General features: G+C 28.6%; 4 protein-coding genes across 9 annotated transcripts; 2 read left to right on the top strand and 2 right to left on the bottom strand.

Moving 5' to 3' along the window:
- Window positions 1–208: 208 nt before the first annotated feature.
- LOC117608560 (acyl-CoA:lysophosphatidylglycerol acyltransferase 1) lies at window positions 209–5,634 on the bottom strand. 4 transcript variants are annotated; one of them, XM_034333863.2, is made up of 6 exons: window positions 5,462–5,634; window positions 3,952–4,127; window positions 3,607–3,821; window positions 3,244–3,517; window positions 3,007–3,158; window positions 209–2,936 (listed from the first exon to the last, which is right to left on the bottom strand). In XM_034333863.2, the coding sequence occupies exons 1-6, from the start codon at window positions 5,491–5,493 to the stop codon at window positions 2,700–2,702; spliced, it is 1,086 nt and encodes a 361-aa protein (XP_034189754.1). In that variant the 5' UTR covers window positions 5,494–5,634; the 3' UTR covers window positions 209–2,699. The 4 variants fall into 4 exon arrangements, with proteins under 4 accessions (XP_034189754.1, XP_034189753.1, XP_076545903.1 ...); XM_034333862.2 differs by lacking the exon at window positions 5,462–5,634 and adding an exon at window positions 4,895–5,416; XM_076689788.1 differs by lacking the exon at window positions 5,462–5,634 and adding an exon at window positions 4,895–5,413 and having other exon boundaries at window positions 3,952–4,169.
- Window positions 5,635–5,786: 152 nt separating this feature from the next.
- LOC117608558 (fumarate hydratase, mitochondrial) lies at window positions 5,787–8,868 on the top strand. 3 transcript variants are annotated; one of them, XM_034333856.2, is made up of 7 exons: window positions 5,787–6,058; window positions 6,882–7,037; window positions 7,153–7,353; window positions 7,417–7,699; window positions 7,777–8,039; window positions 8,114–8,503; window positions 8,591–8,868. In XM_034333856.2, exons 1-7 carry the CDS (start codon window positions 5,936–5,938, stop codon window positions 8,717–8,719), a joined length of 1,545 nt encoding a protein of 514 aa, XP_034189747.1. In that variant the 5' UTR covers window positions 5,787–5,935; the 3' UTR covers window positions 8,720–8,868. The 3 variants fall into 3 exon arrangements, with proteins under 3 accessions (XP_034189747.1, XP_034189750.1, XP_034189748.1); XM_034333859.2 differs by lacking the exon at window positions 5,787–6,058 and adding an exon at window positions 6,271–6,423; XM_034333857.2 differs by lacking the exon at window positions 5,787–6,058 and adding an exon at window positions 6,651–6,804.
- Window positions 8,869–8,957: 89 nt separating this feature from the next.
- On the top strand, window positions 8,958–10,666 carry arg (arginase). Its single transcript, XM_034333865.2, has 7 exons — window positions 8,958–9,203; window positions 9,268–9,340; window positions 9,450–9,655; window positions 9,753–9,916; window positions 10,002–10,117; window positions 10,180–10,302; window positions 10,379–10,666. The coding sequence occupies exons 1-7, from the start codon at window positions 9,105–9,107 to the stop codon at window positions 10,612–10,614; spliced, it is 1,017 nt and encodes a 338-aa protein (XP_034189756.2). The 5' UTR covers window positions 8,958–9,104; the 3' UTR covers window positions 10,615–10,666.
- An 86-nt stretch (window positions 10,667–10,752) lies between these two features.
- Window positions 10,753–12,200, bottom strand: LOC117608566 (uncharacterized). Its single transcript, XM_034333873.2, has 2 exons — window positions 11,435–12,200; window positions 10,753–11,166 (listed from the first exon to the last, which is right to left on the bottom strand). Exons 1-2 carry the CDS (start codon window positions 11,522–11,524, stop codon window positions 10,783–10,785), a joined length of 474 nt encoding a protein of 157 aa, XP_034189764.2. The 5' UTR covers window positions 11,525–12,200; the 3' UTR covers window positions 10,753–10,782.
- Window positions 12,201–12,271: the final 71 nt, after the last annotated feature.

The raw sequence follows: 12,271 nt of genomic DNA, 5'->3' as shown, positions 1-12,271 counted from the left end.
AGCACAACCAAGCACAACCAATTTATTGTTTTTTACTTTAATACTAATAAATTGTTCTTTTTCCTTGTTCTTTCGTTAAACTTTACATATACTGTACTGATATCCTATCAAAACATGTATTGTACAAAATATTGCGAATTTTACTATTACGTTTCATATTTCCTACAACATAAAAACAAATGTTTTATGCAGTAACTATTTTAAGTGATAAATACATTTGACTGCAATAAATACAACCATTTGTTTTTAGTTACACTGTTTCCTATTATTAATGAAATTTGACTTTTCAATTTTTATTATACCACATGATATTTTAAATCTAATACATGTAGTTAAACACTTCAAAAATATTGGCCCTTATAACAAAGTATATGTTACTATGCAATTGGATGTTACATTATTTTTATCGTATACACTTACTAATAAATGAAATTGTTTAGTATTTACGTCATTCGCAATTATTAACATAATCTTAATTTATATTTGCAATTTTTGATTAGCAATAGAGTCAAGCTTCACTTCATATTTTAATGTCTTTATGTTTAACTGAATAACTTTAAATATGTAACTATGTTTATAATTCGAAATATAAATTTTATTTAGAAACTTAATAATTCCTTACAGTACAGTTTATGATACATTTAGAATCATGTTTTTACTGTTTCTAAAATTTGCAGTCAAGACTAGAAGCATTCTCTTGTGCTACAATGCATTCATATAAATTATTTTTTAAACATAAAAATATAAAACTAAATGTTATTGACATTCTGTTACTTTCTTAAGAGATAAAAATGTATTTCTAACATAAAGAACTCATAAATAAACCTTTCAATTCAATGTCCTTCCTGCAAGGATGTATCTTATCTGCATGACTTGTATATTTTACAAGCATTTAATTATTATTCTCTCATAATAAATGCAAAGAAATGCAAAGAATTTCAAACAATGTCCATACGTTTCATAGGTTCTTTATATAAATAAGTTTTATATTAATTCAAAAATAAAATCATACTAAAATTTATGTAACTTTATAAATTTATGCTCTAATACAGTTATGTACTGTAGAGATTTAACACTCTTAAATATGTGGACAATATTTACATCTATTATATTGTATAAACATTAACCGCAATTAAATTGTTTCACAATTACATTTCACTTTATCATAGAATTGATATCCATATTGTATTCGAAATGCGTTTCATTAATAATAATTACAACAAAGAGTTAACTACTACAACTATTTCATGGCAACAAATGTCCATTTCATATGTGCTTTAGCTAAATTCTTCTTCTGAATTAATCAGTCTAAAAATTGCTTTCGATTTGGTTTGTAGTTTTTACTTTACAATAACCAAATAGGCAGCATCGAGGACATTTTTAATAACTGTATCATTACTATATAGATGCAATTATAAATTTTATTTGTAAAGTGATGTAATATGAGCATCTTAAAAACTAATTGTAGGCATTGATTTAACTATGAAAATTATGCATATGCTTATATACAACTAACACTGAGGTTTGTCCTTAGGAACAAGGCACAGTTGACGCGTTATCTTCTTTTACACAACAATATTATTTCTGGTTGAAATTTAGCAATGAAGTACACATCTTACTTCTTTTGACAGATCTTGTAAGATATTATCTTTATTTCTGGCAAACTTTTGAACAGTTTGCATCAAGTTTCACATCTACTTCGTAATTTAAAAAATTTATATGATTGACTTCGCATTGAAAAATATTTGTTTTTCTATTATTTATCACAAATAAATTGATATTTCTTTGAAATGGCATTTATCATCGCTGCTTTTACACCAGCAATAATTTTCCATTACCTCTTGCAATTCCATTGGAAGATTCTACTTAAGATATTTTATTACAAAACACACATGCAGGACATTATGAGAATCCCCTGAAATGCTGCCAAGTCCTCCAGACAGATAGTCAAGTAAACACATTTTCACATTTTATAATAAATGAAGAAATAGAAAGGACAATGTTTGTATTAATGCAGCACATTTAAAACTATCATGCAACTGGTAGCATTAAATATCTCTAGTTGAATCAACAATGTTAAACCACTTGATTTATATAGATAATATGAATTTTAAACTGTATTGTGTACAATGAATTTTCTACAAAATCTTTAAATAATCTCTAAGATGAAGTAGCATATAATTTAAAATGTTATAAATCTTTACACTTTTAAAACTGCTCAAGCATTAATATTTAACAGCTCTTTTGATTGAAATGAACTTAGATTACTCTTTATTTAAGTAAAATATATAATCTCTTTTTGCAAATATCTATTGCCACAAATAAATTTGTCTAACTGCATTTTAAACTAATGTTATGAAATGTCATGAAATATAATATGTTTAGAAGAAACGGTTAAAGAAATTTTTATCATAAATTTTGTTAATGAAAAAAAAAAAGAATTCTATTATTCACTTATGTTCATTTCATTACTACAATAGATATGTAATCAAATGAGTCATAACATTAAAAGTAATGATTGTAATCAACTATCTGTGACATAATTACATTATAAACATTCACCTGGAATTGACAATTCATACATTCATCAGTTTTGTTAGTCAACATCAAAAATAATTTTTAAGGCAGGAATATTTTTACTTTACTAAATTATAATTTACTTATGTTTGAATGTGATTTCTTAGATAGCATAAAATGCTTTACCAGAAGCAAGATAGTACATATGTAAATATATTATAATGTATATAACTAGATGTTATGAAAAATAAGTGAAGGACTAGGAATCTTAATGGATCCTGATGGATCTTGGAACCTTCATTAGCAGATGCTTGTTTACCAAGAAACGTTCCATACTTATAAAAATTATCCAAAAGTGTCTCTTTTTCAGCCCACCTATCATACAACCATTTAGACAATAATTCGGGTTCTCGCGGAACCTGAAAATGATATTGGAATAAAGTATTTTTGTATAAAACATAAACAAATATTTTACATTTTTAAACTTACCACTGAACTAGGATAAATTCGATAAAACAAAACTGTTTCACATGGTGGTCTAGAACCAGTAATAATTGTAGGTAAGTCAATTGGTTTACCCTGAGGATATGCTATTGTTATATCAAGAACCCAATTAATTGTTGGTTTAGCTATGGCTGTACCTACATAAAAAATTGTATATACACAATAAGCATTTGACAACATATGATATCATTCATTAAACTGCAATTTGATAAAATTTTTTACTTGGTCTATTATTTAACTCTTGTTCTGTACTATTATTTTCTTGTGATGGACCAACTGTATCAAATATAGTTTGCATTGCTCCTACCCGTGGTAAAGTAACATTTTCTAGAATTGGCAGATTATTCTTTTTAGCATACTTTTGTGAGGTTTCTCTTCTTTTACATAAAAAACCTCCTTCTGGGAACAAAACCATCCATTTTCTATTCAGTGGAATATATGCCTCTTTCAAATGTTTTTCTAACTGCTTTAAACTTTCCTCCCGTTTTTTACGTCCCTAATAGAGTCATGAAGAATAAGACACTTGTATTTTATATATATCATTTTAAGCTTTACCATTAACTTGTCAACTAAATATTAACTTACAGATACAATAAAGAAGTCCTTATGTAAAACAGAAACTATACCAAAGTTTGTGAATTTGAAAATCCTATCCATAATCCACATTAAATTAGGTAACACATTTGGCTTTGCATTAAAAGTTGTCATTAGCATAGGAACATCGCCAGTACTTTGATGATTTGCTATTACTAAAGTCCTTTCACTAATAATTTTTTGTATATCATCACCTTGCTCTATTACTATAAAATTAAAAATTTTTTGTTATTCATTATTGATATTTTTTGTTTAGATACATTATACATGTACACAATGTATATGTATATATGTATATATGTATATATTATATATATGTATATGTATACTACTTACTATCATAGCCTGCAGACCAAGTCCACATTGAAACCATTGCTAGTAACCAATGGAAAAATAGCCCTTCGATCCGCCAATATACTTGTGGTTGATAAAATTTTACAGGGAACAATAATGTCATCCATACTGCATATGTAGGTATACAATAAATATTGTTGAGTATCACAAAACCGGTTCTAGCAATACATTTTATAAAAGTCAACACATTATTGATTATTCTGCAAATTTGTAAAGTACCATCTATAAAATTTATTAATATAACATGTTACTATTAATGAAATAAATATAATTACAATAAATGCCCTTAAACTTTTGAAATTGTTTTTACTTTGTTTACCAACTCTTTCTGGCTCAAAATAATTATACTCAAATCTTCTGACTTCTTTACACAAAGACTGAGTTGTGAACAAAAATTCTAATACTGAATTTAATTTGCAAATTAACAAATATCATCTTTCTCTTCTTGGTATCTTATTTTTATATTTAACATAAATGCTAATAATCATATTGAAGAACATTCAGAAAATGTCATAATATATACAATATTAAATACAATGCTGAAAACTGATTCAATATGATACAAACTATAGAAACAGTTTGTATTTATAATAGTTCTAAACACTGACAATTCATTTGACCTATACTATCATTTTAATTAGGAAATACAGTTATAAACATACGTCATCAAAGTTCAGAAAATACAATTGACTGACATAAATAATTAGTATCATTTTGAATTGTCTCGGTAATTGTATTAACTGAGACCATGATGTCCGGCTCTTTTAAAGTTTCTAGGTTAAGGATAAGAAAAAGATTTCTATCAAATTAAAGTTAAAAATATGCTGATTGTAAAATGATTTCAAGGTGCATAGAATCATTTTCGTTCACAGATGTATAAAATAGCGAAACTAAACGATGTCCTATACAATACAGGTTTACTTACCTCGTAAAAGTAGACGGTGAAGAAATGTCAGTCATTTTCGAAAGACACCACTTGTACTATAACTTCGAATAAGTTTCATCCACGATTTTTTGAGCATAGCATTGTGTCGTACAGAAATTACATAATAAGGATCATTAAATCGAATGACATGATAAAGTCCGTGTGCTGTTTACATGAGATTTGAATTCTAATAATTATAGCGAAGTAATAAATTTCAATAAATGTGCCCGCGTGGCTTTGTCGTTAAATAATTGCTAACAGAAGTACCGGTACCAATTGACACCCAACTGATTCAGACGAAACTATACGAGATTAATTTATCAATTTGTCATCAATTACCGCTTATATGCTGTTTTTCAAAATTACGCTATAATTTTATAATCTCTACTACATGTAAAATTACCACAGGAAACATAACATAAATAGAATGGCGACGAAAGTTAATGGGCTAGTTAATAAATACCGTATATAATATCATTTTATCAGTACGTACTGTATAATTCACAGAACAACATTATATTTATAATTGAAAGAGAAAAAGAATTTGAAACGATAAAGATTTCTTACATTTTGTTTTTGAGGTAAATTTGAAAGTGCATATTTTAAAAACCACGATTCACTATCCAATCAAAAAGTTGGAATACCAGTATGTAAATTTTTCTACCTTTCAGACATTCATGTAGTAAATGTTATAAACAATTAAACAAACGGGTTGTGACATTCAAAATATGTATGTACTTTTATCTGTAATATTATACGATTAATTGGAATTAATTGTAAATTATGAGAAAACGTAGACCAATCGTATTCTTAATTCTTCTAATACATAGTTTCTATATATTTGAAGTTGCATTAAAATCAACTGGTTCACTTACTTAGAATCAATCTAAGTACAACACACTTTGGGTCTAGTTTTCAAGCAGTTCGTCTGCTTATACCCGCTTCTGTCTGCTAAGCTTGATGTTGGTTGTTTTTTGTAATTTCACCCTTTTCCGAATTGCAGAATATTTGTAAAAGAAATAAACACTGAAAATAAGTAGAATGACGTCGAATCTTTTGAGAAGTACACTTGTCAGTCATGGATTGCGAGAATTTAAGGAACCATTAGCGTTTTTAACGCTAAAACTATCGTTTGGTACATCGTCAGTTTACAAAGGCTGTAAGGTACAAATATTTTGAGTAAAATATATTTTCAACTTTTTGAAATTCCTTCGAATAGCTTTACATTATTCTATTCACGTTACTGCTTTTTTATTTTACTTCACTAGTTTATAATTTTCGAATTGATTTATACCGTGCTTTTACATAATCATCACAGATTCCGGTCTTAAAATACTTTTCATGAAAATTTGATGCGAAAAATAATGTCACTTTAAATAATATTTACCTGTATATTTTAAAATTATCGTTACGTCATCTAGTATATAACAATGGAATGTGTTTGACACATAATGAAATTGATCATATTTATATAAGACGAAAAATATTTTTTAAACGGGAGTACGGCAGCTGAATTTAAAAAAAAAATGGTATGCAAAATTTCTTTATTTTTTATCTAAAATTAATATAAATTGTCTTTTAATTATTTTATTTAATAATATTTAAAATGTAGATAAGTCTTTAAGATTCAATTTTATCCTAAAGCAGTTCATTTTCATATCACACTTATAGTTGAATTTATAATGAACTTTGTGTTGTTTTTTGTAAATTGAAATCTTTGAGATTTTATGAATATATAAATACCTATCTCTGAAAAGTTACATGGATATATTGCTCACACATATATATCTTATCATAAGTAAATGGCCTTTAATGACTGACCTTCAATTTCCACTGCTCAGAGTGTTAGTAGTATTTATTACCAAGCTGTAAATGTTTAATTGTGTTATACAATTAATTTTTTAATCATGGTATATAAAAGTCTTGACTTTTTTGTTTCATAATTCTATTTTTAATATCTTACTAATATTTAACATCATAATTATAGGAAAGTGATAAAGATTCTGGTGGCAAAAATAAAGAATTTCGAATTGAAAAGGATACTTTTGGAGAATTAAAGGTTCCTGCTGACAAATATTATGGAGCACAAACAATGAGATCAATGATTAATTTTCCAATTGGTGATACCTTTGAAAGGATGCCTGTAAGAAATCATGATACTTTATTTACTAACCTGTTAATTGGAGAAAAGAAACTGCTTGTAAAAAAAAATAATTCTGATATATCATTGTTATACTATATTTGTTTTATTTCTTTAGTACGGAGTTATTGTTGCAATGGGCATATTAAAAAAAGCTGTAGCAGAGGTAAATAAAGAGTATGGTTTGGATCCAAAAATAGCAGATGCTATAAGTAAGGCTGCAGATGATGTTATATCTGGAAAGCTTTACAATGATCATTTTCCATTAGTAATTTGGCAAACAGGTTCTGGAACACAAACCAATATGAACACTAATGAGGTAATGATGTGTACAAAATTTCAGTTAAATAAACTTTCTAATTAATTTATCATTTCCATTTAGGTAATCTCAAATCGTGCAATTGAATTGCTTGGTGGTGAACTGGGATCAAAAACACCTGTGCATCCAAATGATCATGTAAATAAATCTCAAAGCAGTAATGACACATTTCCAACGGCTATGCACATAGCAGTTGCTTTAGAAATTAAGAAAGTATTGCTTCCTGGATTAGAAAAATTGTATAATGCTTTAAGTGATAAAGCTGATGCATGGCAAGATATTATAAAAATTGGCAGAACTCATACTCAAGATGCTGTGCCTTTGACATTAGGGCAAGAATTTTCAGGTCAATATTAACCTTTTTTTAATGTGCGATTACAATATAATTTTTACTATATTAATCAAAGTAATTTTAACACTTAGGTTATGCAATGCAAGTTTGCAATGGCATGAAAAGAGTGCATGATACTCTTCCGCGACTGTATGAGTTAGCTCTCGGTGGTACTGCAGTAGGTACAGGACTGAATACAAAAAAAGGTTTTGCAGAGAAAGCAGCAAAAAAGATAGCAGAACTTACTGGTTTACCTTTTGAAACAGCCCCCAATAAATTTGAAGCTTTAGCTACACATGATGCCATGGTAGAAGTGCATGGTGCACTTAATACAGTAGCAGTATCACTTATGAAGGTATATTTAAATGAAATTCAATTAAAACCAATCATCGAATTTTAAATTAAACATGATTGTCCTTCATGATATAGATTGCTAATGATATTCGATTTTTGGGAAGTGGACCTCGTTGTGGCTTAGGAGAACTATCTCTCCCTGAAAATGAACCAGGAAGTTCAATAATGCCTGGTAAAGTTAATCCAACACAATGTGAAGCATTAACTATGGTCTGTTCTCAAGTAATGGGCAATCACGTTGCTGTAACTGTTGGTGGTAGCAATGGTCATTTCGAACTGAATGTGTTTAAACCTCTGATCGTCGCAAATACATTAAGATCTGCAAGACTTTTGGGCGATGCTGCCGCTTCATTTACCAAGAACTGTGTTGTTGGCATTAAACCAAATAAAGATAAAATTGACAAACTTCTAAATGATAGTTTAATGCTTGTCACAGCATTAAATCTACATATTGGTTATGATAAGGTATTCAAATTTCAGATGTAATACACAGAAAGATAATTATTTTACTGTAAATTTTGAATATAATAGAAACTATACGTTTTATTTTAGGCTGCTGCAATCGCAAAACAAGCACACAAAGAAAATCTTACATTGAAAGAAAGTGCACTTAAGAATGGCGTAACTGAAGAACAATTTAATGAATGGGTCAGACCTGAAAACATGATTGGTCCTAATTAAATGATAAGTATAGCAGAAAGAAGCTAGGGAACTAAAACTTTTTTTTATTAAAAAATATTAAATGAATTTCTGTCAACAGATGTAACATTTATACTGCCGCCGATATTAAAATTCATAACAGAATGTTTAACATACTTTTAGTATTTGTTTATCATTTACAATAAAAATTTGATGTTTATCTGATGAAAAATAAAAGATTATCAAAGATAATAAATATAAAATGTTATAAATGTTTCTAAATAATATTAATTTTAAAGAACTTGAACGTTCTTATAATCTTAAAGATACGTTGTTACTGCGTTATCTGTTTCAACATTCTGAGGGCATAGGTCACAGCATAACCAGTATGTTGTGTTAAATCTTTAACTGAAACGTCTTTTACAAAATGAATGTGTTCAAGAAAATACAAAGTGTCGTTAGGAGATCTGGAAGCCGTAATTACGGCAAAGTTGGAATAATTGGTGTACCATTTGAAAAGGGACAGGTACTATCATAACGAGCAATAATACAATTATTTGTTATTTTTTTATATTTGTTAATTAATGCAGCATAAAAAGGGTGTAGCGGATGGCCCAAAAGTGATTAGGGCAGCTGGATTGGTGCGAGAACTAGAATACTTAGGTAATTATTAGAATTTATCTTACCGATTCAAAATATTTTAAAAAGAATGGTGTACTAAATTTTATCTCCACATTTTTTTTAACTATGGTTCAAAATTTTTGAACTGAAGGCTTGGATGTGAAAGATTATGGTGACATTTTATATCAAGCAAAGAATGTAGAGGGTGTAAACAACATGTCACATTTAAGTGATATTGCTGGCTGTACAAGTTGTTTATCTGAACAAATTCAACAAGTTTTAAAAGAAGGTCGTAGAGTATTAACACTTGGTGGTGATCATAGTTTAGGTATTGGGACTATAGATGGTCATGTTAAGGTACAGTATAAAAGAAAAAATATAATATTTGATGTTAACAACTTTCTTATCAAAGAAGTTTAATGAACATTACTACTTACCACATGGTATTTTGAAGGAAAAGAAGGATGTAGGTGTAATATGGGTTGATGCTCATGCAGATCTTAATACCAACAAGACTAGTGAAAGTGGGAATGTTCATGGAATGCCTGTAGCATTATTAACATCTGAATTAGCTGATTACTGGCCACATCTGCCAGGCATGGATTGGCAACAACCAATGTGATTTTTATAAATATTTAACCTAATGTACCTAAAATACAGGTGGAAGAATATATTAAATAAGATTAAAATTATTTCCTTACAGGCTATCTATTAGAAATGTAGCTTATATTGGTTTAAGGTCTGTAGACTCTTATGAAAGATTAGTTATTGAAAAATTTGGTATAACTGCTTTTGGTATTGAAGATGTTGAAAGATATGGTAATATTATAAATTCTTTATAATACCTATTGATTATCTATTAATTAACACTTGGATTCCAGGTATTCATGATGTTGTTTACATGGCATTAAACAAAATAGATCCTAATGAATCAAAATCATTGCATGTTAGTTTTGATATTGATTCATTAGATCCATTGGAAGCACCATGTACAGGAACTCCTGGTAAATGAATTTTTTTTATTAAGTACCATCTTTCATTTCTGAATTTTACAATATATTTACAACTTGTGTATATTAGTGCGTGGTGGATTGTCTTTAAGAGAAGCTATTCATTTAATGGAAGAACTACATAGAACTAATAGACTAAATGCTGTAGATCTTGTAGAGGTGAATCCTCATATCGGTAACGATCGAGACGTTAGTTTAACTGTGGAAGCTGCTATTCATATTATTCAAGCTGCATTTGGTTACACAAGAAGAGGTCTCAAGGTTCCAAAGGGTATTACTGATATGCCCTTACAAACATTTAGATGAATTAATCTCTTTTATTTGTAATCTATGGCTACATTAAATATCATTAAGTCATCATGTCTGTTCTTTTCTGAAGTTTATATAATATTAAACTTTTGTATACCTTTAAACAGTACCATAAAAACATAAGAGAGAAACAGAAAGCCACAATATATTTCATTGTGATATTAATTAAATTTCATGGATTACAAACATTTTGTTGGGAAGATTATTAAATTTAATTTCTAATTTTGTTAATTCAGTTGTTTTATTTGGTTCTTTAATAATAAATTCGCAATTTAATTTTGCTTTGGTATTTGATCCTTTCAAGTTAACAGTAAAATTTCTGGTATTCTCATTATCTTTGCTATCACCAATTGTTATTCTTCCTTCTTTTACTGGTTTTCCCAAATGTTCAATTGTCTTTTCATGATTATAAACTTTTTCTAATGCTCTTTTATATGTTATTGAGTTACGAATTTTTGATTCATAATTCTTTGTAACAAAAATACCAAAACTTCCAGCAACCACACCTATAACTGCAGCCACTTTTGTTAAATCTGTAAGTGAAGCCATCTGTGAAAAGATAATACTTATGAATTAACAATAATGCAGTTTGTTTACAGTACTATTTATTTTGCAAAAATTGTTTGGAAATAAAATTTTCTGTTAAAATGTTAAGTAATATTTAATGAAATAATAAGCAAGTTTGTTAGTTACTAATTATACCTCAATAACCAAACTTTGTTTATTAAATATCCCACATTTTATTTTGAGTAAAATGTGAGAAAATAATTGTTCTCATAATTATACATCAAACAAGGTTATAGTATAAATCACTCACGTAATAGACTTTCACCGCACAATTTGAGAAGGCTCCGAAGTCACTGATCCTAACCAACTCATGTTCCAAAACGAGGAACACTAGCGCCATCCAGCAGAAGCTATCTGACAAATAGCTTACGCTGCTATCCGATAGGCGGCGCTAATCTTCCCCGGTTTCGGAAAATCGGTCGGTAAGTTGTCGAGTAGTTTCAGCCGTTTTTGTATAGATGGCGCTACGGTAAGAACATAGGCGTACACCCTCCTTTCACTTTGACGTCCGAAGACAGACTGGCAAGCCTTAGCGCGAAGCGACCAATTTATAGAGATGGGTTTCATATTGGCTAACTTAAATACTTAAAATTTTCAAAAATATTTTACAACAATATAGCAATGGCCACAGATCTAACAAAACAGGACATGACTTTGTTACTGAGATATGGCAATTCGAAAATCCACCGTTTTTCTGTTTTACTTTCATTCCTTCATGTTCCAAATGAAAATACACAGAAAAAAGATAACAGGATAATTAACATGAAACAATGTTTATATTAATTACGTACGAGAACAATATTTTTCAATAGTAAGATTGTTCAATTTATTTCTTTATTACAACAAACAATGTTTCTAATACGAGCACAATGCATCAGAATCACTGCATGGCTATACACAAAGTGTTCAATGCCATCTTATTATGTACTTAGTTGATAAAGAGATTTTAAGTGAAGTATACATTTACGAAGAATGTGATACGAGCAACGAGATATTTTTATTTTGCGCGACACGTTACTAGGTAACTCTAGATACATTGGCATTACAACAATACATACTAAATTTATAAGCTTTATATGTTCCTTTT

The sequence above is a fragment of the Osmia lignaria genome, chromosome 2, assembly GCF_051020975.1.
Source record: "Osmia lignaria lignaria isolate PbOS001 chromosome 2, iyOsmLign1, whole genome shotgun sequence".
NCBI lineage: Eukaryota > Metazoa > Arthropoda > Insecta > Hymenoptera > Megachilidae > Osmia > Osmia lignaria.
Note: the sequence above shows the minus strand (reverse complement) of the source record. Positions and strands in the feature narration are given on the sequence as shown.